This window comes from Phaethon aethereus (assembly GCF_964289735.1).
Source record: "Phaethon aethereus genome assembly, chromosome: 7".
Lineage (NCBI taxonomy): Eukaryota > Metazoa > Chordata > Aves > Phaethontiformes > Phaethontidae > Phaethon > Phaethon aethereus.
In genome coordinates, this window is record NC_138583.1 from 26,054,422 (window position 1) to 26,081,229 (window position 26,808).

Below are 26,808 nucleotides of genomic sequence, written 5' to 3' on the forward strand. Positions count from 1 at the left end.
TTTGTTGCTGTAAAACACCAGGCTACTAGAGAGTATCATGCTGTTTGCATCAAAGGGTGCTTAGATACTAAGAGAACCACAGCCTGTTTGGTCCACGGACTATATTTTCTGCTTGTTTGGCAGATCTGAAGAACTTTGGACAAATTAACATAAATGAAGTAAGAGGCCTGGGGAGCAGGTGCTACAGAAAAGGTTGTTTAGACTCTGAAAGATACTTCCATATTAATGTTGTTCATTACGGGGCTCTGCAGATACTGAGGCAGGACCAGGAACCTAGGGGAGTTGGCACTTTCTGAAAGCATATATTGAGAAACCGCCTGAGGAGGGCTTCTCACTTTAGAAGTTGTTTGAGGTTTCAGAATTGGTAACACAACTGTGGAAGCGTAGACATTGTGTTACTTGTGTCCCGTATGCTGGCGTAGCAATCCCTGGCATGGTCAGCTCTCGCATCTTGAACATGCTGGACTGAGTTGCAGTTTTCAGTGCCCAGCAGCCCAAGCTCTGATGACAGGCTTTGTGTTTGCAGTGTTTCTGTACGCTGTCAAACTGCGCCAATTTGTAGTTAGAGGTGAGCAGGTATTAGTTCACTGCTGCTCACGGGAATTGAGGTGTAATGGAGGGTTGGCTTTTTAATGCTTTTACTTTGGTAAAAGTAAATTCTCACCGTACTCTCACCACTAGTAGCCAGGTGTTTCAGAGCAATGAAATGTGTCATGAAATGTGTCATAAAATGTGTCATTTAATCTCTCTCATAAATTACATGATCAAGATGAAAAATTTATTTCTTATCAAGTCCTAGCTTTGCTGTAGAAGAACAGATAGGCAGAAGAGTGGGAACACAGAACAGGGTAGTATCAATAGATATTTTCACTTCCAACACATAGGCGGCATCTTCTACATTGTCATTCATATCAGTTAAGCTTAGCAGTGCCACTGGCTATGTGTACTTAAGAATTTTGATGCCCACTTACTGAGAAAAGGGAGCAGAAATGCATCTAGGCTATGTCTGAGCTGTGAGCGTGTCTGGGAATCTCGCAAGAATAGTTCCAGTGATGCTCTGGACACATGAAAATATGCAAGTGGGTGAATTCCTTCAGTTGCAGTGTCTGGTGAGGTTGTGTAACTGTCCCAAAAGAGTTAACTGCTCACCCATGAGGACTTTGTTCATTAAGAAGCCAAATAAAAGTCGTGTAGGTGTGAGGGTGGAGGTGTTTAGTTTGCTTGGCTTAAATGTGTGGACATGAACTGTAAGAAGAGCAAATTGGCATATCCTGCTAGCCGTGATGATATTGGGTCAGTACCTGGCAAACAGTGAAGTGGAAGGATGCACTGCGGAGCTGCATGGTGGGTCAGAAAGTACATCCTCTGCCCCTGCAGAACGGGGCTTGGTAAAACAATGCTGGGAATTGGAAGAAGCTCAGTTGGCATGGATGTGCTCTTTTGTACCCTCCTTATTAAATAAATAGACCGTGTATCTCCCTCTACCACGGAGCCTGTCATTGCAATCAATAGGTTTCAGTATGGCAGAACTGAGCAGGTGTAGCGGGCTTATTTCTTCTGTGAAATTGCTGCAGTGCTGATTCGGATATTTTCGGTGAGCTGTAAAGCAAGTGCTTTTGACTGAAATATCCTTTTGTCTTGGATTGTCCCCTGCAGTTTATTATTGTGTCTGGAAGATGCCTCCCCCTGTGAGTTGTGGACTTTCAGCTTAATGTCAGTACTCATTAAAGTGTAGGAGCAGAAGAAATTTAACAGACCGAGTTAAACCACAGTAGAAGGAAGAATTTAGTGCACCATTCCAGGGGGTTTGCTTCCTTTTAATTGATGCACACAGCTTAGGTATGGCAGCTATGTGTGTTTTATAGCAATGCCTTGTGGACATGTGTTAAAATAATCTAAACCCTCTCACCTCCTGCCAGGTGGGGCTGTACATGTGGAGTAACTCAATCTAATTGTTGCAGGCACTGAACAGATGGGGTTTTATTGTCTTGAGTGCTGGGAGTGTGTAAGAGAGCAATGCCAGCAGGATCCTTGCCCCAAACAGCAGCTTGCTGAGACACAGCTTGCTGCGGGAAGACTGGCTTGCGGCCGGGAGTTTTGCACAGGTCTGCAGCAATCCTGATTGCTGTGGCATGAAGAATGGAAGAGGATAGGTGGTTTGTGTTCATTTTGGTCTCTGTCTTATGTGTAACCTACTTGCTGCCTTGTGCTTGAGCAGTTTTCAACACCTCACATAATAAAATCACTCTCAGCTCTTTTCACCGTGTTGGTTTAAAACACTTTGTGGGGGTGATTGTTCTTATTCCCATTTTATAAAGGGAGAAGCTAAGGCACGTGAGCGGGAGAGGGAACTGCTGTGGCAAATCACAGGGAAACTGGTCACTTATTCCTGTTCCTGAAACATAACCACTTTATCTCAGGTCTCCTTTTTGTAGTAAAGCAGCTTTATAAAGTGGAGCGTGATAAAAGACAACTATGCCCTTTCCTGCTTCTGCCTGTTCCTGGCCTTCATCATGGTCCTGCAAGCTTAGTGCATGCTGGAGTATTTGTCCATCAGATACTGTCAGTTTTTACTGCAGAGGGAAAGCGAACTGGCTGCCTCTGCCATGCATTTGGCTTTACTCGATGCAGGTAGCGACGTGCTCACTGCTGCCCAGTGCATGAGCAGTTAGTTGAGAAGACGAATGTGTGTAGTGGGTATAAAGACACCCTTGATTTCCTGTGAAGGGTTGAATACCAACCAAGTGTTGCTGCTTCTATGTTGCACTGTAACAAGGTGTAGGTTGATAACAAGTGAGCTTGTGGAGCTGCTTTTATTGTACAAGAAATGTTTGTGTATCCACAAGAATCTTTTATGCCTGGCACTGCATACTGGACCAGTAAAGTAGGTGCAAAGACCAGGTTCATGCAGTGAATGATGGCTCAGCATTCCTATCTCTAGAATAAGCTTTGCAACCTTCTGTTCTTCCCTTAGCCTACTTTCAGCACCTCCAGAGTGCTTAATTTCACTGCTCAGGACAAGAAGACAGTGTTGTCTTATGGGACTCTGGAAATGTAGCTGCTGTCAAGTAAGAGCAGGTATTAGACAGCTCATCTGCAATAACTTGATGGGGAGAGTTTGGAGGTCAGAGAAAATGTGCTGAAGACGTGCTGCCTGCCTGAGCATAGTGATTTTGCTTTCCCTGCACATTGGACTCAGACCAGCTTGTTGTGAGGTTAAGGTGGCCAGGGTGGTGGTCCTTGCCACAGTGGGTGCATGTGGGCTGAAAGATGCTAGGAATTAAAGGACCAGTAGCTTAGTGTTGCTAGTGCGATTCACCTCTCACATGTGATGTTACAACTAGTGGTCAATTAAATTGAGGAATCGAATCTTTTCTTTCCATGCATGCCATATTGGTTTTCACAGGAGCTCTTTCTTGTCAGCAGACTCTGCATCTTCAGAAGTTCTTTTACTCTGAGTGTCTCTGAAGGGCAGCACTGGTTGTTTTTATTTATCAAGGAGTAACTCTAGGTGGTTTTAAACGGCTTTGAGTAACATTTAAAAATTGTTTCTATACTGGCTGGAGAGCTAGAGAGCTACTGCAGCCACTGCAGAAGCAAGGCCTGTTGCAGTGAAGACGGTGAGGGGTGCAGCGCAACTCACCTGGAGCTATACCTTCTCTCACTGTAGCTCAAGGTGAGAGCCAAAGTGGGATGTCCCCATTTGGGGAGTGGAGGGGGGGAACCTAATAGGGCCCACATGGAGATTCCCCTGCTTCTCACCTTACAGCCCATGTGTTTTTGTGGGAGATCGGGCTAGTAATAATCACTTCAGGACTGGCCAATTCTTGCAGCCTCAAGAACAGCCCACGTAGAAACTTTCCACCAGTCGGAGCTTTCCAGTTTGCAGAGGACAAACTGTCCTGGGATCGATTGCTTTTGCTCTGATCACTTCTGTCCTGCAGTCTTTTCACCTGTTTTTCTTGATCCTACCTGCTCTTCTGTCTCTTTTTTCCCCATCTCTGTACTTCCTTCAATATTCTTTTCTGTGTGTTTTCTATCCTTGGTTTATCTATAACTGAAGTCTTTCATAACACTCAGTAAGTAACAAGCACTGTTATATTTCCTTGGCCACTGCACTTTTCTGAGCTTTCCCTGTTCTCTTGCATTTGAGTTCGTTAGCTCTCTGGGACACAGGCTTTCCACCACTCTGCATTTGTACAATACCTGCTACAGTGGGACCTGCTTTTACTGTCTAATAACATGATTAATACAGGTTGTACAAGTAAATGATTCATTGGCACTTAAGTTCCTAAATCTTCCTAAAGCAGGGTGGGACACTTTGTATTTTTTTCTGCAATCATTCCTTTCTTCCCAAAGAAATAAGTAAATGCAATAAATGCATAAATACATAAATGCGAGTGTCTTAGGTTGTTCATCCTGAGGAAAACATAGGTTTATTCATATGTGTCTCTATAGGGCTTCTGGCATCATGATGTCTAAGTAGACACCTAGGTAGACTACTCTTCAAAGAAGAGTTGCATGAAAAAGTGATGGGTGATGTGTGGTTTTGAGAGCTCTGGCATGGCTAATGTGTAAGTGACTCACCGGGAGATCAAGAAATAAAGAATGTGGAGATCACTTGTGGCCTGCCCTAGAGCACTAAGCATTAACCTCAAGACAAGCCACTGGGAGCCAGTTTTTTAATTCCTGAACCGTTGTTTCACCTTCTGCCTGCTCAGCATCCTTCTCTTGTCCAGTGACATCTCCTCTTGCCCGTTAGCTACTGAACTGTGGGTCTGTCAGGGGAGGCAGTGTTGCTAAAGTCACATCTCTGATATCTCTCAGTCCCTAGGGAACTGTGTCCCAAAAGTGCTCTGAAATTTGCATGACAAATGGCAGCCAGCCCCACTGAGGGACTTCGGGGTGTGAAAATATGTAAATGTACACACTATCAAAGGCTAGTTGGGGACCTGCAGTGTTTTGTCTTTCAGTTGACACTTTACCATCTCTTTGCTTTACAAATGCATTGAAGATGCTAGTGCTTCATGAATACCAGACACAAGGTTTTTCTTGTCTTTTTTTTTCATGATCGGTATGAAGATCTCAGTGAAACACAGCATATCACAAATCTTTTCCAAGTGCTTTAACTGCTCCCTTCCCTATCCCCAAAGGTACTGGCTGATAGCCCAAAAATCAAGGCAATCACAGTGTAAAAATAAAACATTACCAAGGCTCAGCTGTTACATGCTGATGTGTGAGCTAGTGATGGCAAAGCCTCTGTTCTATTGTCCATAAGGGGGAGACTGTGCTTAAAAGCTCCAGTCCCCTGTTGTCTCCAGGATCAAATGCCTGTGGAGTGTCAGCTTTGCAAAGTGAAATTCCAGCTGCTACTTGGTAGCCCAGGAGGCCAGTTGTGTAAAAGTATGCCCCAGGGACAAGATGGATTTTGAGAGATGGAAGAATAACAGAAGCGTATCAGAGTAGTTGATGCAGAAAGGCGCTGCTATCGCACGCAGCTTGGGCTGCGTAGCAATGGAATTTTCTTGTAGCAGGTGTGCGAGGAGGAGCTGTACCATGTCCAGAGCCTGGCCTTGGTAGCGTATGCTGGGCAGTAAGAACCTGGCTACACAGAGGCAGGATTGAATCCAAGATCTTCATGCTCCTCTGCCCCAGGCTGCCTGCAGGTTCGGGAAAACAGCTCTGCAGAAAATGAGGCTGGGAAGGAATTCTTCATAGTGAAAGAGCTCTCTTAAATTAAACAGCTGAACTTCTTCCTCTAGTCGCTGAGGAGTTCTCCATTTGCCTTTAGGGAAATAAGGAAGGAGACTTGAATTCTTTCTCTTCCTTAATGTATGTTGATTCTTACTGCAGTGGCAGCTGGTTGCTGGTTTTGCTTTCCCTGGGTGAATCCCAGCTGTGATTGCAGGTGCTGCTCCACTAGCTCAGAGCGGAGCAGGGATGTGTGAGCAGGCGGCCCATGTTGAAGTGCTTCACACCAGTGGATACAAATGAATGCTAAATCTGCTCCCTGGTAAATGTTGGAACCATGTGAGTGCGCTGAACCTCTCTGAGCTGCCAAACCTTCTGTCAAGCCAGAAGTTAAGTTATTGGAAGTCTCTGTTCTCTTTTCCTTCAATGGCTTGTAGTGTGTCCTGTAGGAGTGAAAATACGACTCCAGCCAGGCGTGAAACATGCAACTTGAAAGCCCCAGTGTTCGAGAGGCTGGGTAATGGAGAGTGTGATTGTGGCTCAGAGGGACTGCTTCTCTGGTCGGAGTGACATGGGAAGAGCCTGGGCATGTCCTCCGGAGGGATGAGGGGTACGGGAAGCCTAGCAGGGGCTCTGCTGAAATTGCTTTACAGATGGAACTGTCAAGGCTGGTGAGACTGCAGAAGGCCCCCTCTGCTAAGTACGCACTGATGCTGTAGGAGCAGCCGCTGGAGTGACTGCCCCAGCGCATGGACTGCATCTGGGCTGGTGATGAGGCGTGTGGCTGGGGATGTTGCAGTGAATCTGCAGATGCTGTTTGGGTTTGGTTGTTTGGGTTTTTGTTGTTTTTCTGTTTTGTTTTTTTTTTTTAACTCTTCTTCCATTCCCCACACCTTCCACACTGTTTTTCTTTATCTGTTTATTTAAAGAAGTAAGGATGCTTCCAGATGGGCTTTCTTTCCAGTGGCCCTGATTGGCACCACTGAATATCACTTATTCCTGGTCTCGGGCACCAGCTCTTAGCTGTGATGAGGTCTGGAGAAAGCAGCTGAAAGCCCTTCTGCAGAGGGAGGTGTGTGGAGGAGGGAGCCCATTAGAGTGCAACAGAGGGAGCTGGAGTGAATTTTCATGCTGATGAACATGGGAGTGAAAGCCCCAACTGCTGCTGCGGTGTAATTTAGCCAAGCAAGTGTTCTCCAGGCACAAGTCAGCGCACATCTGTGCCAAGCACTGACATAGGTTGTTCCCATGATGAGACTTTACCTCAGCAGAGGATCTCATGAGTAATATCCCAACTAGACCAGTTGCAAACTGTAGCCCAGGGAGACTTTACTGTCTTGCTATTTGTCTTCTTAGCTGCACCTGACAAGCAGAGGAGAGGCTGAGGAAATATTCCAGCTGCAGTTTGACTTTTTTTTTTTTCCCCAAATATTGTTTTAATTTCAACTTTATATTTCTCGTACCTGCCTCTAGACCTACCTAGAAGGGAAAAGGGAGTATGTTGGTGCAGGCAGTGAGAGAAATGAAGCAGAGAAGTAGGAGTGATCAGTGTTTCTGCTGCTGTGTTTAGGACACTGACATAAGTTATCTCTTAATGATCTAAATTGGGACTGAGGACTAAAGTCATTATGGGAAGAAGTCAAAGTAGTGGCTGCAGTGATGGATGACTACAAGTAAGAGCCAGCTACAGCATTTGAAGCATAGTGGAGATCCAAAGCAATAAACCATCAGCTTCAACACATCAGGCAACAAGTTCCATGCAGCAAAATGTTGGGTGATACCAATTTTGTAAGGGATGAAGAGATGGAGTTCTTGAGTAGGATGGGGCAGCGATGGCTGGGTTTGCTGTGTCTCCGCTGGAACACTGAGCAATTTGCAGCCTGTTCCCAGCAAGGCAGCAATTCCCTCTGCCAGAGCAGTATCTGCTGGGACAAATGCAGTCATGCGTGAGTGCCTGTGCTTGCAGTTTCCAGTGAGCCTGTGACTGAATCTGCATTGGCCTCTGAGCAGGGAGCGCGCCTTTGGCAGAGCAAGCAATGCAGTGTGGCGAGGGAGGAACTACTGCTCGCAGGACTGTGGCTGTGCACTGACTCAGGCTGGTGGGGAATTTCTGCTGCATCCCTAAGCTATTCCTGAGACCTCTGAAAATTTCCTTCCTTTGTTTCAGAGCCATCATCAATCACTTCAACCCGAAGATAGAGTCTTACGCTGCGGTGAATCACATATCGCAGCTCTCCGAGGATCAGGTAAGCCAGGCGTGCAATGACCTTTCATGTTGACCTCTGGAATATAGATGTTTAGGAGTACCTTGTGCTCCCTGGGACTGATGATGTGGCAGCAGTTTGAGGGGTGAAGGTGGGACTCTCGTGTTCCTCGCTCAGATGTGGATGAGAGGAAGAGAAACAAGGCTTGCTTTAGCCAATTTTACCATCACATGCAGATGTCTTGGTCAAGCGAATGCAGAAGGATGGGTATGAACGATGAAAATATGCAGCATTGTCAGCAAGTGTGGTTGGAGACTGCGAGGATGCTGGCATTTAGAATGGGGCAGGAAGTTTTTGGCAGTGAATTTAGTTATTGCAGAACTGTTTGGCATAGCTTGATTTTCTGTGATACCAGGGAATTAGAACTCAGGCAACAGTTGGTAGAAGTTTTCTAGGGTAATTGAATTCAGTTGTTTTAGATTTTGAAAAGAGGTGTTTTTTAATATAGAGGGTGATAGGGTTAGGTTTCCTTTCCTTAATTTGGCCTGGTTTGCTCTCTTCATGTCCTGCTTGTATTGCATAAATGTGTAAATGTAGCTTTTTGAAAATAGGCTACTGTGCATGGTCTCAGGAAGGGAAGAGATGGCCTATTTCCCAAAATAAAATATCGGTATTATATGTTAATCACCCTTGGCGAGGTAAATGACTCTGCAGGAGCCTGTGGTGGACAAAATACAGAGTTGCCATGGGAGCTGGGGGCATCACCCCAGACGCTGCTGCGTCAACACCTCTTGACCTTCTGGAGAAGAAATTGTGTGAGCAGTCTAGGACAGACCTCATTTGAGTCACCTTGGATTGTTCCTTCCACTGGATGGGATCCCATGCTTGTGCCTTTAAAAAGGTCCTGACTATCTTGCTCTGCAATTCATTTCGCTTTCTGTCTGTGATATTTTTATTCATTACTTGATGATTCCCTTCCATGCTTCCCACTAACCTTTTCATTTATTATCCTACTTGATCTGTAATATGTAACACCCCAAAGTCTCAGGCTGAATGCCGTACTGGTGCAGTAGGGGAAAAAATCTGGATCCTACTGCTTTTTTAATCTTCTTGATATAGCTGGATAGAAGAACACTGGTTTTAATTTACTCAATTTTTCTGTATTGTTCTGCCTCTGAGAGACACTGTACCCACAGCTATGCTTTGTGATGGTTCATGTTATCAATCCTTATTCATTGATGATACGCTGATTGCATCAACTCAGGCCTCTAAAAAAGAAAATTCTTTGATAGCCCAATTTAAAACCGGAGGCTTGGATTGAGGGGAATTTTACATAGTCTTTGGGTTAGTCTGAGAAAGGAAACTAGCTTTTCACTGTCAGCTCTGGTAGTATTCATCCCCCAGCAGTTCAGGGAGGTCAGGTTAAATCCTTTCTGCCTTGTGTGTTATTCTTTAAATAAAATCTCTAGCAGCAGGCAGATAACGAAATCAGTGCTGATGCATGGAGCATTTTGAGGAAAATGATTAGGAGGTTGAAGGACAGTTGGATTTCTCTTTTTTTCTTTTCTCTCAACATAGGGAGAACATCAAACAAAGCAAAGCAATAATAGGCCCTGGTGAACTGCAGAGAAGTAACGGAGATGTCACTGTGGTGAGGGACCGTGTGGCCTCAGTGAGGGTGCGTAGTCAGCGCGCTGCAATTTACTGCACAAGGAGGAGAGGGATGGAGGCTTCTTGCCTCCACTTTCAGTTAGCCAGTGAGCTCAGGTCTGTGTGTTGGGCTGTGGTTTCCTCTCCGTCAGTAGCCGTCACACATGGTAGGTACATGAGAAGTAATGGTAGATGGCAGAGATCAAGGCCAGGGGCTGGTTTTTGTGGAGTAACAGAACTTGTTGTTTTCATTCTGTTAGCTGTTCAGCATGGGATAGGGGGTCAAGCTTGCCTCTTCGCTGCTGCAGTCTTTTTTTTTTTTTTTTTTTAATGTCCAGCTGTACCTTTTGTTTTTACGTGTGTGTTTACTTAATTCCCCTTTGCTCTTCTCTCCATAAATATTTTCTATGCAAAATCCACCCTCATTTATAGCCCTGTTTTTTTGAAGTGCACCACATTGAAATATTTAATGTTGACATTTAACTTGTGTATCCACACACAGATACTACATTTGGGACTGGTCATTCTCTCCTTTGAGTTATTTCAGTAGTTTCAGGAAACTGGTATTTTTTTACTGGGAATTTGGTTTTTTACTACAATTTTGAAGGATCAAACTTTTGTCTTAATGAATATTTCCTTCACAGACACTAGCCTTTGGCCAGATTCTCATATGGCTGCTCATATTCCTCTGTGGTATCTGAGAATCTCCTATTAATCAGGCAGTCATGGCTTTGACATAGCTGTATCTGAAGGGGAATTTCCAGCTGCTCTTGAGTGGCTTCCAATTCACTTGAACCTAATCAGCGTGCAGTCTCTTACTTGAGCCTCTGTCAAACTTAGGATGCTGCTCTCTGACTGTTCTGGCACCCTGTTCCTGTGTTAGATTATTTTTTTAAATTTTTTTTTTTTTTAATATCCTTAAAAGTAGCTAAGTAACCAGCTGAAAGAGATTTTGCTCTTTTTCTTTTCATAATCCTATTGAAGGCTTTATTACCTTGTTAATCACTAATGTCCATTTATTACCATTCTCAGTCTGTCATTTCAGTACTTTCTCCTTTTTTATTTATAAGCATTAATGTTAACATTATTACATGCTGAGGTGATTTGTAGGCCCTTGAAAATGATGGATATGGGATTGTTTTAAGGATAGACTGTTAATACCACTGTACATCTTCAGCCCTAAAGATCTCCCGGAACCGTAGTTTGAATATACAGATCTGTACCCTAGGCAGGTATATTCATCCGATTTCATGGTACTGCTTTGCTGACTGTTGTGGGGTTTATCTAGTGTCCAGAACAGAAATACTGGGAAGAAACCTTTTTCTTTCCATATTCTCTTGAGCAAAGAGTGGGAGATTCCCAGGGGCAAGCAGATGCCAGGGATTTGACAATGAGCCACCTCAGTCTATCAACACCATGTGATCCTTGCCAGTGCCATTCTGCAAAGAGTCTACTTGCCAAAGCAAACTTGTAATCCTTCTTAGGTGTTAGCTATTTTGACCTTGCTGTAGTTCCTCACCATGAAACAGAAAATGCCGCAGCCAGTTACTGGCATCTTCCCTCATTTGCTGATTTGTTAAAGCTGACTGCTGTGTTAACTTCTGGGTTTTTGTGATATTCTCCCTCTCAACACGTTTGGCTCCTGCCTGCATATCCTTTAAGGACTTGAAAGGTGCTGCACAGTCAAAAAGATAGGGTTTGCCATTAACTGCCAATGTAGTTTTAGCTCCTCCATGCAAGTGATTATTCCCATGTCTTCAAAGATGTTTCGGTCCCTTCTCAAGTCAAAGGGCAAAATAGCCTTCTGTGAAATGAATTCATAGGCTTATCTGTACTCCCCAGATGACTGGACTGCCTTGTACATCGGAGGCAGTAGACTTTCTCTGTGCCGTATCTGATCTGAGAAGCTCCCAACAAGTTTTCTAGCAGAAGCAGTTGCAGAGAACAGGGTCAAGGCAATGAGAAAACAGCAGCGCTGTTGCTCCAGAAGGGCAAACGCAAACAAACAGAACGACTGAGAACATAGGGCATGAATGATCTGGATGGAGTCTCACATCTGCCTTTTCTGGATGTGAAAGAGCAGCTGTTTGTAAGAAGGCAGCTTTCTGCCTGACAGTGATGTAGCACAGTTATTCTAGAGAGACTAAAGTGAGAGGAACCCAGTACTTTTGGTGAAATCTCCCCTGAGCAGGAATCTCTTGTGGTGCCTTGCATGCCAGCAAGTCTTGTGCCACTGAGTAAAATTGCTCACTATAGTCTCGCTTTCTCTTTGGCACTTGTTCTCTCTATGATTTCTGCTCTAAGGGTCTTAAAACTGAGATGGCAGACACGTAGGGCTGCTGATGCTTGCTAGTCAGGGACATTTATGTGCTTTTTCTAATAGAAGCCCCCCTTTCTTCCCAGCCACAGCGGGGACACCAGGTACCTCCAGTTTGGAAGTGGCATAAAGTTCAGTGTGAAAGACTGTTGTGAACACCTGTACTGTGTATATTAGTCTGGTACCTGCAGATGAAAAGTGCTGGGAGCCAGAACAGATTGTGATGGAAAAACAGGACAACTGTATCACTTTTGAAATTGTGACAAATGAGTGTAATACTTTGTTTTACATTGTAATGCCTTTATAACTCAGGTAGCTGCAATCCAGTTTGGTCAGGCAATCTCACAAAGCTGCTTACCTTTCCTTGAGGTCATACCTCAAATGTTGAATGCTCGTCCCTGCTCCCCACCCCCCAATCCACATGGCCTTTTGTTACCTGGGGGGCTTCGAGGGGCTAACACGAAGCGCAGCGCAGGGAGGCTCCACCGGTGACTTGCAGAGACAGTCACATAAAGGGAGCAGTTGGTTTTAGATGCCCTGAACTATTCTAATTCTGAGCCATTGATGTCACAGTTTATTCAGCTACTTCTGGTTTCCGTAACTAGCAGCAAAACCACTGGCAGATACCAAATGCTGTGTTGTTTTTTAGCAGTGCTGGCGGTAGTGTTAAGAGTTAAAAGCCTGTTGGCATGTGTGCGTTTGATGTTTTTAAGATGCTGAGTACCATCAGTGCTAGGTACTACAATAAATCCCCCTAATCTCTTACATTAATATAACATGCTGTGAGGGCTCCAGAAATACTTTAAAATGGTGTTGGCATAATGCTGCTTCACTTCTGAAATGTGGTGAGCTTTGAGGTAGAAAGTATCAAGCTTGCTAGTGCCGTGTTGCACCCAGTAGTAGGAATGTGAAACTCCAGCTAAGGGGTCACCAAGGCAAAGCCCTAATTTAAAGTCATCACATCTTTGGAAATGAGGCAGGGATGTTGGGTTTCACAGTCTCATTACAGACACCTCCTTGTGATTAATAGCTTGAAACGGATTTTATTGTTTAAACAGAAAAAGCTGAGCTGTACCAGGTGAAATTGGAATCCCAGGTTTAAAAGGATCTATATAAAGAGTCTTCTGCAGTTGGCAAATTTCTGGTTTGCCTAGCTAATGGGGGGTTCTCTGGTTTAGATATCTTTCTCTCTCTTTTTTCTTTTCTTTTTTTTTTTTTTTTGATTACCAGAGAAGTACCCCTGCAATTTAGTAATGCCTCAGACTGCTTTATGCAGTGTGCCAGACTGAATGGGTCTGAAGAGGCTTCAAAGGCTGATCAGCTTTGCTGCAAGGAGATTGGAAGCTGGAGGTGAGCCTTGGAGCAGTGACTTTGTGCTGTGTAGTGCCTTTTACTGACATGCAGAATACAATAAACTGTGTCATTGGAGGAGGGGGGACTATGTGTGGTAGGCCTTTAAGGGGACAAAAGAAGGGCTTTATTTTAAAAACACCTGCTGCTGGAAAGATGTAACCTTATTCCTAATTCAGTCCCTGAAACCCCAATAAAAAATGGGAAGAACCTGCCAATTCCTTTCTTCCAGGCTTGACACGAAGGTGCCCCGGCATCCTGCCCATTACTGCTAGTGGTGTTTAGCTGCTCTGTGCCTCTCCAAGGCAGCGTGACCCTGGGTCACCTTGGCTGCTCCTGGAGCAGAGGAGCCTTTCCACCCTTTGTGCATTGCAAATGCTAAGGCATGTCTTGCTTCCTGCCACCTCTGTGAGCTGTCCTCTCGGGCAGATGAGGGACTGCCTCAAAGTACAAACTGGTAACAACGTAAGTCCATTAAACTTCAAAGCAAAGCTCACCTTCAATTCTCACAGCTGCTTTCATGTCCTTGCCTGGCTGCCACTAGTACCACAGGGACTGATAAGGGCCTGAAAACTGCTGTAGTGTAGGTGACCACTGAATGTTGGGGACTTGTTTTGGAAGAGCTGCCTTGCAGAGCTGCTACTCACTGCTGGCAGCAACAGGGTGAAGTCTCCTAGAGCTAGACAAGTTTCTGTGCTGGGGCTGCAGAGGCAACACTTGGGGATATGAGTTATGAGCCCAGCCTGAATCACAACTGGGAGCGTGCTGAGTGAGAGGCACAGATTTAACTTTCTAATAAGCTCCCAGCCCATACTGTGGAGACAGACTGATGTTGCTCTAGTTCCAGTGCTTGTCCTGCACCCCTGGTGAATGTGTTTTACAAAACACTTCCCAGATGCCTGGTAGATTTGTTTTATATGTGGTATTTAACTAACCTGGAAAAGGGGCTGTGGGTAGCTAGGGGAAGGGGCTGCAGGCTGGAGTCTGAACTCCTTCCTAGCTTTCCTTGTGCTGCCTTGAGCAAACCTTGAGCCCTGCGTCCTCCCAGGTAAGAGGGCAGCTGGTGCCCTTGGGGAGCCAGGCAGCATCTGAAGTGCTGTGTGATCTGCTGGGAAAGGCTGCTGTGGAAGCGGGAGGCGATGTTACGGATTGCCATCACTGCTAAGCTCCTGTATAGGGCAGGGAAAGCTCCACGGAGGATTGCAACAGAATGATCAAAACAGTCTGCATTTATAAAGATTAAATTACAACTTTGCACATCTACGATTAGAGGAGGAGCTGTCAACGGCTGGCTTGTGCGAACGCACAATTCAATTTGCATTTTGTAAAACTTCAGATTGAGAAGGTTTTTTAATCCCTTGTGAAACAGGAACAATAGACACTGGCTGTTGCCAGGTGCATAACGCGTATAAATACCACGCAAACTTCTTTCATTGTCCTCTGTAAAGCTGGATTTATAGCACTATACTTCATTGCTCTAGTCCCGAGCTCCATCCTGAGCTTCCTTACACTCAGTCATCTCTCTGCTTGGGAGTTCTAAAAGCAGACAGGCTATAGCCTGCTGTGCCAGTTACAGACGACGATGTGGCTGTGAGTAACCATTCCTGGAGTCAAATTCTCCTCTCACAAAAGGGGACAGGCTTTGCAGTGACTGCCAGCCATGCTTATTCTGGGGCTTCTTTAGGATAAAACACCTGCCTTCAGAGACTGATACTCTTCCTTCTCTCTGATAGTATCCTGCTGTAACAAATGATGTTTTTCTGCTTTCCTCCTCTGGATCCTCTAGCTGGAGCTGCAGCTGTTTCCCACAAGTGACAAATTGGGTCATCGCTCCGATTTCAAAGTGGGAAGCAAATTGAGCTTTGCAGTCTCCATGCCTCCCAGAGCAGGAGAGTAAATGCTGCTGAGCCAAAAGGTGCCGCACCTGAACAGAGCTCCACTCAGCTGGAAGATTTGGGATTTTTGGCTCTCTAACACTTGGCATTTGGATGTTAAGACAGGAAGTTCAAATTTCTTATCCACAGTAGGGAGCTCAAAGGCAAACCTTTTAATAGAGGAGAAGGTGGCATCTCTGATGTGTGTCACTCTTCCAGTCTTCATGGGAGATCTGAGGCAGGTAGTGGGATTGCTCAGGGACCTAAGATAGGTCTTTCAAAGACAGCAAGTGGAGAGGATGGATGTCCAGAGAGATGGAATTGGGAAATATGGTTCTCATTAGCCAAGTGCCAGGGGCTATAAATCAATTCCACTGCCTTAGTCAGAGGGTGCTTGGATTTCCCTGTGGCTCAGTTAAGGCACAAATAAGCTCCCCGGGAGCTAAGTATTGCTAGCAGCACGTGCTCTTTCAGCAACAGCACCTGCCTCATAGCTGGCATGAGTGCAGGCCTGTGGAAGGATATTTATTCATAGCCCTGTGTTTGCTTTCACCTGAGCACCTGTTCGTAGGAGTTCCTCTTTCACTTTTTCCAAACCACAGAGTTATGTTCTCCATAAATAACTGCTTCACAGCAAGAATTGCGAACTGGGGAAGTATATTGCAGCCTTCCAGACAAGGAGCTGATGAATTAGCCTAGACCATTGTCTGAAGGTACCTAGGAATTCTGAAATAAGCTGATGTGACCCAGCAACCATCACTTGCATCAGTGTTAACTGGTATGTCATGGTTGCATCAGTGTTAGTTTAAACTAGGAAGCTTTTCCACGAAAACACAGGTTAGTTAGAATGACCTCTGGCAGTAAGAGAATAAGTATGGAAAATGTGCTGATACATCCTTAACATTTGGAGAGCGGGGTAGTTTCTTGCAGACTGACATGAAATATCATTTCCAGTAGCCCCTGCCATATGCCTTAGCCTCGTAGTTGGAAACCTTGCTGCTAAGTCGTACTGTGTGCAGAACCCTGCTAATGAAATATTGCATTTAAAGCGTATTTGTGCACGAAGCCTATCTTGGTTTCCCAAGTGTATTTTCTTCAGCAGTTGTAATTCAGCAGACTGCATTTGTTTGTTTTTTTTTTTTGAGTTGGATGTACAAACACACACAGAATGCTGTTGCAGTCTTACTCTTGGACTTCCTCACTTCTCAGAAAATGCTGTGTTGGGGTCCTGGGTAGAAGCCTCAGAGGTGGAGTTCTTGTGAGTGCCTCTCCTGCTTGCAATGGCATGAGCGAGCTCCTGTCCCACTAATGGACTGATTGCACCTCTGAGACAGTGACAACTGCTTGCAGTGAAATGTGATGATGGAGAAGGACACCACATCTTTCTAGCAATGAGATTGTGTCAGGGAGCTGGCATTACATGGCTAACTAAGTGTTCTTGGGTTGCTTTGGCTTTGGGAAGGTCTGTACTATCTTTTGCAGACCAAGGTGAGCTGCCCTGGAGCCTCATGGGTGTGTTTAATACAGTGAAAAGCCAGAAGTAATAGGATCATGGTGATACTGTGAGAATTTGTTTCTCTGGGCACTGCTATCAACTCTCCTCTGGTTATATTTCTTCAGCAACATCTGTGAATCAAACCATTGCTCTTACTGCAAGTAAGACAGCAGTCTTGTCACTTAGGCATTGCATTGTCCTTTGCAGCCTTCTCCTAGTTCTGTGAAAATTAATGTTCCAAACCCAGGATAAATCAATCCATATGTGAATATAGAGGTCACACAGAGCTTACCCTGAGATGTCTCTCATTCTGCCACCGTTTCTCCTTCCTAGTGTTTAAAGGAAGAGTGTGCTTAGCTGGCTAATGACCAAGACTTCCCTTCCAGTCCTCTTCTGCACTAGAAATACAGATACTCCTCCCCAAGCCTACATTCTAGCCTTTGCTCAGCTGTGTCATATTGGTGGTTTGCTGGAGTCGGGCATCTGTCCAGCTTGCATGAAATGTTAACTGTTACTGTCACCCTGAGGTTTATCAGTGATTTTATATAACAAGATGTTACACAGAAAATGGATCTGCATGGAATTTCACGTGACGGTATCTGCAGGGGTTTTTTGTCCCTTTCATTTCTTAAGAAAGGTAGCTGTGAGCTACAGTATAGACTTTTTAAGGCTGTGTTTTGCTTGCAGGAAGTACTCTTTTTGTTGAACATCTTGAAACATTAAGACAGGAGCAATATTCCAGCTGATGGAAGCAGAAATGTGGATTTGTGAGAAAGCGAAGGTAGTCGTGCTGGAACTTAGACTTCCTGACTGTCTCCTTTGTTTTTTTGCATCCAGGCTGCTTTGCTGGGAATTTCCTACCCTGTTGTTAATGCTCCTGAAAACCAATGACTTGATGGAAGCATCTCACTACAGACTCTTAATTCTCACCTCAGCTATAAAGATGTGCTTTTCTATTTTAAGTGATGGACCTATTTAATTACAGTACCACCTACAAATGGCTTTGTAGGCATAGAAAGGAAACATGTCTGTTGCTGGGCTTAACTCCCCTTCTCAGAAGAATAATAAAAAGCAAGCTACTGTAATGCCTCATCTCAGCCTTCTTCGCAGACACCTGAATATGACACACTTTTTGCAGGGGAGAATGTTAACATGATCTGAACTTAATTTCTTCAGCTGATAAGAGTTTCCTACATCATCCAGTTCTTGCTGAGCTTTCCACCCTCAGTAGTGCCCAGAGGGATAATATTCCAGGACTGTTTGAGTCCTAAAGTGCATCTGTCATTATTTAAGATGCTAATGTTTCAGAACTAGGACTTAACTGCCCAACCTTAGCATCACTAATGTCGTAGTAAACATCTGGCATAAAGCAGCTGGTCTCTGTACTGGGACCGCTGACCATTCCTGTCCCGGTCGCTCATCCAGAAGTTGGTTGTTTAGTTGAACCAGAAACTTTTTGGTCTTGTCTCAGCTACGTTGTTAGCTTGAGACATAGCATGGTCCCTCATCCTCACCCAGAAACCCTTCACTTAAGTGAAGCGTAGTTTGAAGATGGAAGCAACTGTTCTGTTAGAGACCTGGATTGAAGTTGCCATGTTTTTCGTGCATGAGATCATAACTTAGTGACCTCAGCTTACGTACATCAGGGAGAGGTTTTTTCTGTGATAAGTTTAGAAAAGGTCAGGTTAAGATGCTTAAAGAAAAATGGCCAGTTGGTTTGATGCTGATTTTTGTTTAAAAAACAAAAGGTGCAAAAATTTCAGAAATCAAGTGTGGGGAGTGGGAGGATTTTATTTTTACAGCATTCCCCTTTAAAAAAAGGGAGGAAAAATCACCTGCCTGTACTCGCGTTAAAAAAGCCCTATTTTCCAGCTCTCAACAGGGTTGCGGTTTAAAAGATGAATCCAGACCCTGGAGTGTTAACCCTACCTCCAGTAATCTTACATAGTTGTACCCAGGTGCTCACAGACAGCTGCAGATTCTTCTGCCCTGCCTCTTAATACTAAGTCAAGAACAGATGCTGCAGAAATATCTACAAAATATTTAAGAGCACACCTCTGCTCTGTCACTCGCTGTTGGGAAAGGCGATCAGATCATTCTGATGCTAAGTGCCGCTTTCTGGCAGAGGTTTTAATGCCTGCTAGTGTAATGGCGAGCAGCGTTTTGGATCGCAGGCTTCTCTTATCTGTATAGCTCTGACTGTATGTTCCCTTCTCTCTGGATATTGAATTGTTGTTCTGGCACAGTATTTGACTTGAGTTCTTCCCTGCCCTTGTTTCTTCTGTGGGGGTTGTGTGCCATCACGCTGCTGACAGCACACGCATTTGAGAGGATTCCTTTACATGTGCCTCTTCTGGCATTTTACGATCCTGTCTCTTTCAACATGTGATAGCAGAATATAAAGTAGGTCACTTACTTCCTTTCTGCTTTTCTCAGTTCTGCAGCTCTTGCGATCTTTGAATTCTTTCGGAGTATCAGGCAGTTTTGGAGACTTGTGACTGGGGGAGTTCAGCAGGCTCCTAAAGCCTCAGCAGTCATCTTGGGATTGGGCCTTAACAGGGCACTAGGGACATCTTTCTTCGTAGCCTTTGTGTGCTGCCTTTGATACCCTGTTAATTAGTGCCCTTGACATGTTTTAAAGAGATGAGAAGGAAGAACGATGGCAGCTTTCCTGATGCACAGCCATCGCTTGCTGCTGTGATGCATCGTGTGGCTGCTGCCAGCCCTGCCCTCCTGTTCTCTCCGAGTTGATTGTAGCTGACAGTTGTCGACTAGAAGCAGTAAACCAAGTGAACAGCTCTAGTTATTACCTTTTATAAAAATGCACCAAACAAAAGCTCTAGGCACAGTCACAAGTCAGTCCTTAAAAAGGCATATGGAAGGAATTGCGTTTTTCCTGAATCAGGCCAGTTCAGGCTACTGGAGATTTATAACAAACCCCAAAACTTTAAAGTACCTGAATTTTTCAACGTGCAGACTTGCTTTTGGGTTTTATTCATACAGCCCAAGGTGGCAGAGTGTTGGTCTTAAATTATAGCACTGTTTCACTGAACCCCTGCCTTTGTGAATGGTTTTCAGAACTGTAGATCAGAGTCTCCGCAGAGTAATGCGGAGACGTGCCCCCCCTTCAACTTCTGTCACTGGGTTTCTCAGCAGAGTAAGTGTGGTACCAAATTATTCTGTGTTAACCCAGGATGAGAATGGACCCCTATGCTTTATCCCACTTTAAAGGTGTGTTACTAGGTGGTCAAATCCATGCAAACTTCAGATTTTACAGAGCTGCTCTGACATGTGAGACTGAGCTAGGGATGCAGAGACCTGGTCCAAAGCTTCCACCCAAGCAGCCTTTTTGAATTTAGGTGTTCAATTCCTGAGGGGACTGCTTAACTGATGTGGCTGGTTAGTTAGGAAAGGTCAAGCAGAACTTGAACGTGTGTGTAGTAATACAAGGTGCAGTTTCTTAAGAAATTTGCTAAGCAAGCATGAAATCCTCTTTAAATATAATCAAAAATTCAGATGTGAGGATAATATCAAGAGAGCAATGCAGCGACATTTTGGGAAGAGCCAAGTGTAAGATTCCCATTAAAACAAAAATAGTTGTGCAAATAAAACTACCAGCTGATGCAGTACAAATCGGTGGTTTTAAAATCTGGAGAAAAAGCAACTGAGTTATTAATCCCGAACTGAAGCCGTTAAGTCCTTTTAGTGAGTGACTTCTGCTTGTCATCTAATCCCTTTGAATTGTGAAAAACATAGACCCGGAGCTGTGTAGTAAGAGGAAATTCAACCAGTGAGCTAAAGAAATAAATTGATTAATTGGCAACAGTTAGGAGCCGTGTATGCACTGTATCTAATTGCTTTTTTATATTGTCATCTTCTAACTTCTCGAAAGACACAGGTTTGTGTGCCGCACATGCAGAAGTGTGCTAAAAAAACCCAAAATAGCTCTGCACCAAGGCTTTGAACCTTCAGCTTCAAAGATCATTGTGTGGATTGCCTTATTGCTTTGGACAGTCTCTAATGGGGACATTGCTCAGCCAAGCTGAATTTATGCACTAGAAATTCAAGCTGAAATGGAACACTCCTCAGAATCATGGAGTAAATCAAATCTCATTTCCTTGCTTGCAGAGAACGTGGGCTGTGTGGGCTTTCTTCCTCCTCATCCTTCTCAGTACTTTTTATTCTACCAGGTCAGAGCTACCTTTTTCTTATGAGAAATACTGAGCGAGTGGCTTCCGTGAGTCTTATTCAAAAACCCATCAGACCTAATAGCTTTGAAAACGTTTGATGTCCAAGAGGCACTTGGGAGCACTAAATCCTCACACAGAGATTTTTAGGCTGTAGAACAATGGTGTCCTCCAAGCACTGCAGAAATTATTGTGGAGAGATACTTCCATTACAGATCCTGCAGGTACTTATCCGGGAATATGGCAAAAGAGCGAGAAGGCAGAAGCCTTGGTAGTCGACTCCTTATCCCCAGGAGAATGGCATCATCTTTGCCTACGTCTTCAGTAGTGATGTATGTACAAATATATCTCATCTCTGTAGCCGGCAGGTTCAGTTCAGAGCTGGGACAGCAAAGAGTGCAAGCTTTTTGATTCAGAGGGCAGGCATTGTGGACAAGAGGCTCTCCAGCTTGCAGTTCTGCATACTGATTAGCTCAACTTGAGGATTCAACAGCTAAAGGTGCTTTGGAAAAGAAGCATAAGTTTTGTTCTTATCCTTTGGAGGGAACAGGTCCAGTGCCAGCACAAGTCACCTTTTCCTTGAATGTCAATAGCAGGCATACAGCCAACACAATAATCTTATCTGGTCCATTAAGCAATAAACCTCCACTTTGTGTCATGTCATTCCTGCCCATCCAGCATCTGAACCTCTGTGGAGATAACATCATTGCTTTCACAGAGGTAAGATGCCTCTTTCCAGTCTCTTCTCAGCCTTGCATTCTGAAGGGACTTGTCCTCTCTGGTGTTCTGGGCTTGTTGCTGGGAGCGTCTGAATTATGAGAAAGCTGGTGCTGAAGAGGTGGTAGGTCTGACGCTTGAAGGATGTAAGCAGAGTGAGAGTTGCAGGGATAAACACTAAGTTCCGAGGCACACAAGTCCTTTTTGTGCTCCAAATATCTTTGGATTGCAAGATGCCACTTTACCGTGGCAGGAATCCTTGAGAGACAGCTATTATCTTGGGCCCTGATTGCTTCTGTTAAGTATAAGGAGAAATTACTAGAAATAACTGAGTGTCAGCAACTTTTGGTGTCTCTGTGTGTATTTCAGAGAATGCACACAGACTTCTTTCCCTGAGAAGGGCAGTAATAAGCAGCGGACTATTTGATTTCTCGGAAGTCTCTGACCTGTTTTCTGTGTGTGGTCCGTGCCCAAGTCTCTGCTCCCTCTTAGACCCCCCTTGCTGACTGTTTGCTGGCTGGCTATCCTGCACGTCTCCATTTCAGTCAAGAAGTGTCTCAGCGCAGAGTTCAGCGTCTCATCAGGCCTGCCCTTGCTAGTGATTATCTTGGATAGTAACCTCTGTATTTCCAGCTGTCCCACTAGCCATTTTAGTGTTCCTTTTGAATGAACTTAGCGGTCAACTTTAAGCAGTTCTGTTTTTACAGGCAAAAGACGTTTTCTATGTTGGCCATCAATGCTTCCAAGCATAAATGGTCTCATTCTGTTTCAGCTCTGGTCATTGCCCAGATGGAGTTCAAAAAGAATGACACATTCTAACAGCACAAAAGGGGATAATTTAACAAATTAAAATGTTACCAAGCTTCACTCCTTCAGCACATTGTATCAGAAATTATTTGGTTCTCTTATTTCTACCCTCATCACAGACTTTGTCCTTTCCTTTTCCTCCAGGTGTGCAATACAGATTGGAGTAGGATCCAAAAGTGTGTCTGGGGTTTGTGAGGAGTCACTTAATTGGGACAGATTTGATCCCAGTGTCTTGGTAGGAATTTCATCACTGTTATAATTCTTATAACCTTAACTTGCACAGCTGCATCCTCAGTATCTAGGGGACAGTCATCTCTGCTCCTTCTTACCTTCTCTGTTACTCCTGATGTCAGTACTGTGCCTGGTCATCAGCGCCCTCAGTCCTTGTCTCCAGAATGAAGAGACTTCCAAGTTGCACACTAGGATGCCTTATTTCTGAAATAAGTGCCTTTTTAGACTTTGTGTTGCAGTTTAGGTGGCCTGCACTGGGATTGACTTAAACCACTTTTGGAACTGCAGCCTTAGAGCAGACATTTTGCAGCTGAAGTTCCCTTCTGAAGTTTCCTTTTCACTACAGGATTTTCTGTTTATAAGGATCATCCAGCAGCTTATAGCTGTCTGTTCCAACTCTGGATTTGCAAAAGCCTTAATAGCTAAAAATTTTGTATGGATTGAGTCACACAAACTTCCAAGTACTGCCCACCTTTCCTTATTAGCTAGCTATCTTAGCATACTGCTACTACATTCCTAGCTATTTGTAGCTACACCTATTTGTAGCTAACCAATTGACTATAGATCTATTTCTTTTGGACTGTATCTTTAGAAGGAATTTTTGCAGATTGAATCTGTAAGACTCTTAAAGTCTTTAAACTGTAGTAAAGTCTTCTAGATATTGCCATGCAGGAAGGGACTCGGGAGTCACTGTGATAAGCCTGGAAATGTTGGCTCAAGGCTCAACAGTGGTCAGAAAAGCAAAGCAAGAATTAGAAATTATTAGAGAGAGAACAAGAATAAAGCAGGAGTACTGTGTTGTTACTATGTAAGTCTGTGACAACCCATGTTTTAAATCTTGTATATCAATTCCAGTGGCCCTATTTCAGAAAAGATATTATAGAACTGTAAAATAGTACAGATAATAAAATAGTTATTTGCTCATCTGATTTCTTGGCTATCCAGACTTCTTGCTTGTATTGAGAAGTTCTGGTTTTCCCTGTCTTAGAATGGACTTGAGTTCATTTTCTACATGTGGTCAGGTAGGCAAGTGAGCTCTGGATTTCCTCTTTCTTGGCCTTTTCGTGCGTCTCCTCGGGCCACTGAATTATTGCCTTTTATCACTTCTGTTGTTACTACTTAATTGCTTAAATGTAAGTACGAACTATGGAGCTGATCTTTCTAAGCTCTGCCCTTCCAAATGCATACCTTCCTTCCCCAGTCCTAATTGGGTGTTTCTCTGGCATGTCCTATATTGCTTTGACTTGCTTTAAATATACAGCATCTGCTTGGTTTGTGGCCAGTTTTTCAGTGTATTGCTATTTAGGTTTGCTGCTTCCTTTAATTAAATTTATTCATGTTGTGCAAACAGAGTTTAACAAGATTTCTGATCACTGGAAAAAAAAAAGGGGGGAGGAAGTCATGAGCTAGGTGGTTAGCATCTACTTTTTCTCAGCAAGTGTCAGACCCAGGGCTGTATTAGTAGCGTTCATAGAGGCAATTTGCATGCTAGCTGCTGTAAAAGAAGAAGAAAAAAGAAAAAACAAATGTGTGGTGAACTCCATGGCTTTTTGGAGTATTCTCCTTCCGTTTGTCTTGATCTTCAAGTCAGGGTCTTTTTTTCCTAAGTCAGTGTCTGTAATGATTACATCCTGCAGAAGTCCATGGTGGCTGAGAGCACAAGCTCTCTTGGATCCCCTGCTGACTCCTGTGAACCTGACCAGATGACACAGTTCCAGAAATGTCCCATGACTGCAGATGTTTGATTAGACCATAACCTGAGCTAAGCCTACGTGTTGTTCTTCCCTTGGGCACAACTGGATTTTGGTTTCTTCAAAGCAAAGTCTGCTTGCTTCTATTGGGGTTTGATTGAACAGAAAGGTTTTTGTTGCATACCCTGTCTTAAGCTGTTCTCTAGACAGCCTTATTCCTGAGTCAGCTGTCTTCTGGGCGTATCTGAATTTCTTTACTAGGAATGAGTTTCCTCTGGTGTACATCAGGTATCCTGTTGTCACCTCATTGAGACAATCTGAACTGAAAGTTGTATATTTGAGTTTCAACATTTGCCAGGCTGGCCCTAGAAAGATTTTATTTCTGACCTTTTCTTAGAATCTTCAGCTACTGTTTTTTAGGTTCTTGTAGCTGTGTTTGATTTCTGTAACAGCTTTGTATGTCCTGGCTTCTCAGTTTGACTGGAGCAGCAGCTCACTTTTAAACTCTTTTATCCTGTTTTGGGCACTGGGGTTACTGGCCTTACTTTGCCAGTTAACTGTTGCTGGAGAGCTGCCGGTGGTTGTTTTTTCCTCTGTGTTCAGGGGGACAAAGTCTTCTGTAAATAGATGATTGCACCAAAGGCTGTATGCAAATCACAGCATTCATTTAAGGGTAGCCACTTAGGCTGCACGGGTAATATGCACGGTGAGCATAAAGATGTTCTCTTCCTCTTGTCTGATGTTTTGGTGACAGCAGTTGATTTACTGCTGTGCTAGAATGCAGCTGGTAGATAAAAAGCTTCCCCTGGAACAGCCCATCACGTTTCAGCACTTAAGTTAATTGTAAGCACAATGGGGAAATAAAAAAATTAACGGTCCAGTCCATAGCTATCTGCAGTGCATTTCAAGCCTTGGCAGAATTGCAAGTGCTGTTACGTACCAAGCAGTGAGAAATGTTTTCATAAATGCCACCAGCTGGAGATAAGGGTTCACAACTCCAAAATGGGCTGTAACTCCAAAATAGCAACTCTATCTGTCTTGGGGTTTTATGTTCCTGCCATCATGCTGGCTGTTGCCTGCCTTCTTCACGAAATTTCTAACAACAAGTGAGCTTAGTGGACCTTGTGCAGTTTCTGGCAGATCTCCCCATCCAGATCTAAATGTTTGCTCTGGAGGATGCCTATTTTATTAATTGATAATTTTTAAGATAATGTGTTTTGGGATCTTTGACTTCTTTTTCCCTGCCTGGGCTTTGGAAGTGCCAGCGTTGTGCAATACATGGACGTTCGTTCTCTTGGCAGAAACCCACTGAACCCATTTTCCTCCCTTGAATGACACAGAATTGCCACCTCTATTTCCTCTCGAGAGCCCGTCCCTGCAGTTTGGGAAAGAGAGCCCAGAGTCCCACAGAGCGCGCCAGGTTCTTTGTGCCAAGTGGGATATGCAGATTAGTATAAAACCACTGACCATCCATAAAACAGAAAAGCAGATTGGTCTTGAGAAAAAGCCGTGTGAAGCTAAGTGCATTTTTGTTGCTTGTCATCCAAACCCGGATGGGTTGAGTGAAGTGTGTTTAGGTGTATGGGAGTTGTCTCTGTGTGTAGACATAATTTCTTGAAATTACTCTGTAGTAAAAGAATTCATGGCACAGGCTTTCTGGTGAGGTGAGCAGGCTTTCAGCTACCCAAGTCCTGGAACTCAGAGGGTGTCATACCCCTAGCTCAGGACTCCCTAGCCCTAGTGATGGCTACACAGGGATGTCAAGGGTTATCAAACACGTTAATATCTTTTGTTATTCTGTACCTTTTACAAATTAAGTTTCCTGCAAGCTGTGCACGTAGCTCGTCTTTGTGACCATGTCTCTGTTGTTACCTGCCTTTGTCATTCTTTGCAGCCTTTCTGCTTCTTAAAGTAACTGGAATCTTGCAAAGGCCAGTCCCTTGAGAGCTTGGAATGGGTGCTGCCTTGTCCATTTACCGCTGCTTCTGGGTGGAGCTGGATGACAGTTTTGGCTTTGGGATGTTTCTGAAAGCTGTGTGATTTCCAGACTGGTTGGATCAGTGAGTCTTTCCCCACTATTTAATGAGTTGAACACCTTAGGCTTCTAACAGATTGTGGTTTTAAAACATTTCTGGAGCAGATAACTTTTGTCCCAAAACAAGATGCCATTTCTGCTAGCAGAGTTCAGAGAACAACAGTCACTTTCTGAGTGAGCTTATAAATAATTTATCTTAGAAGAAGCACCTGTGGGCAGAGGAGAAAGACTGTAACTGAACCCTCCTACTCCATGGGTAGAAACTGTCAACTTTGTAGGCTTGTTCCTTTAAAGATCACAGATCTCTGAGATCATTGAACAAACATCTGCGCTACTGTATATCATCTGAGCCCAACAGAATGGCTCTATGCCGAGGTGAGGTAAAGGGGGTGTGAAATGTCCCTCCTTGACGTTGCTAAGTAAAATAATAATAATAATAATCTTTTATGTATGATTAAAACCTTTTGCCTTGTGTACACAAGTGGCAAAGCCTGGATTTCAATACCACTCAAGTGCAAATATATAAAAGCAGTCCTCAGGAAGGATTTGGGCCATGGAG

The 26,808-nt window shown here is 44.1% G+C and overlaps 1 protein-coding gene across 1 annotated transcript in view; it reads left to right on the forward strand.

Moving 5' to 3' along the window:
• The window catches only part of ARMH3 (armadillo like helical domain containing 3), a gene marked incomplete at both ends in the record, with an annotated part of 123,364 nt that overhangs the window by 80,400 nt on the left and 16,156 nt on the right, over positions 1-26,808 (forward strand). Inside the window, one exon of the mRNA XM_082002125.1 lies at positions 7,859-7,937. Within this exon, the coding sequence (XP_081858251.1) occupies positions 7,859-7,937 (79 nt within the window). The remainder of the gene's footprint in view (positions 1-7,858; positions 7,938-26,808) is intronic.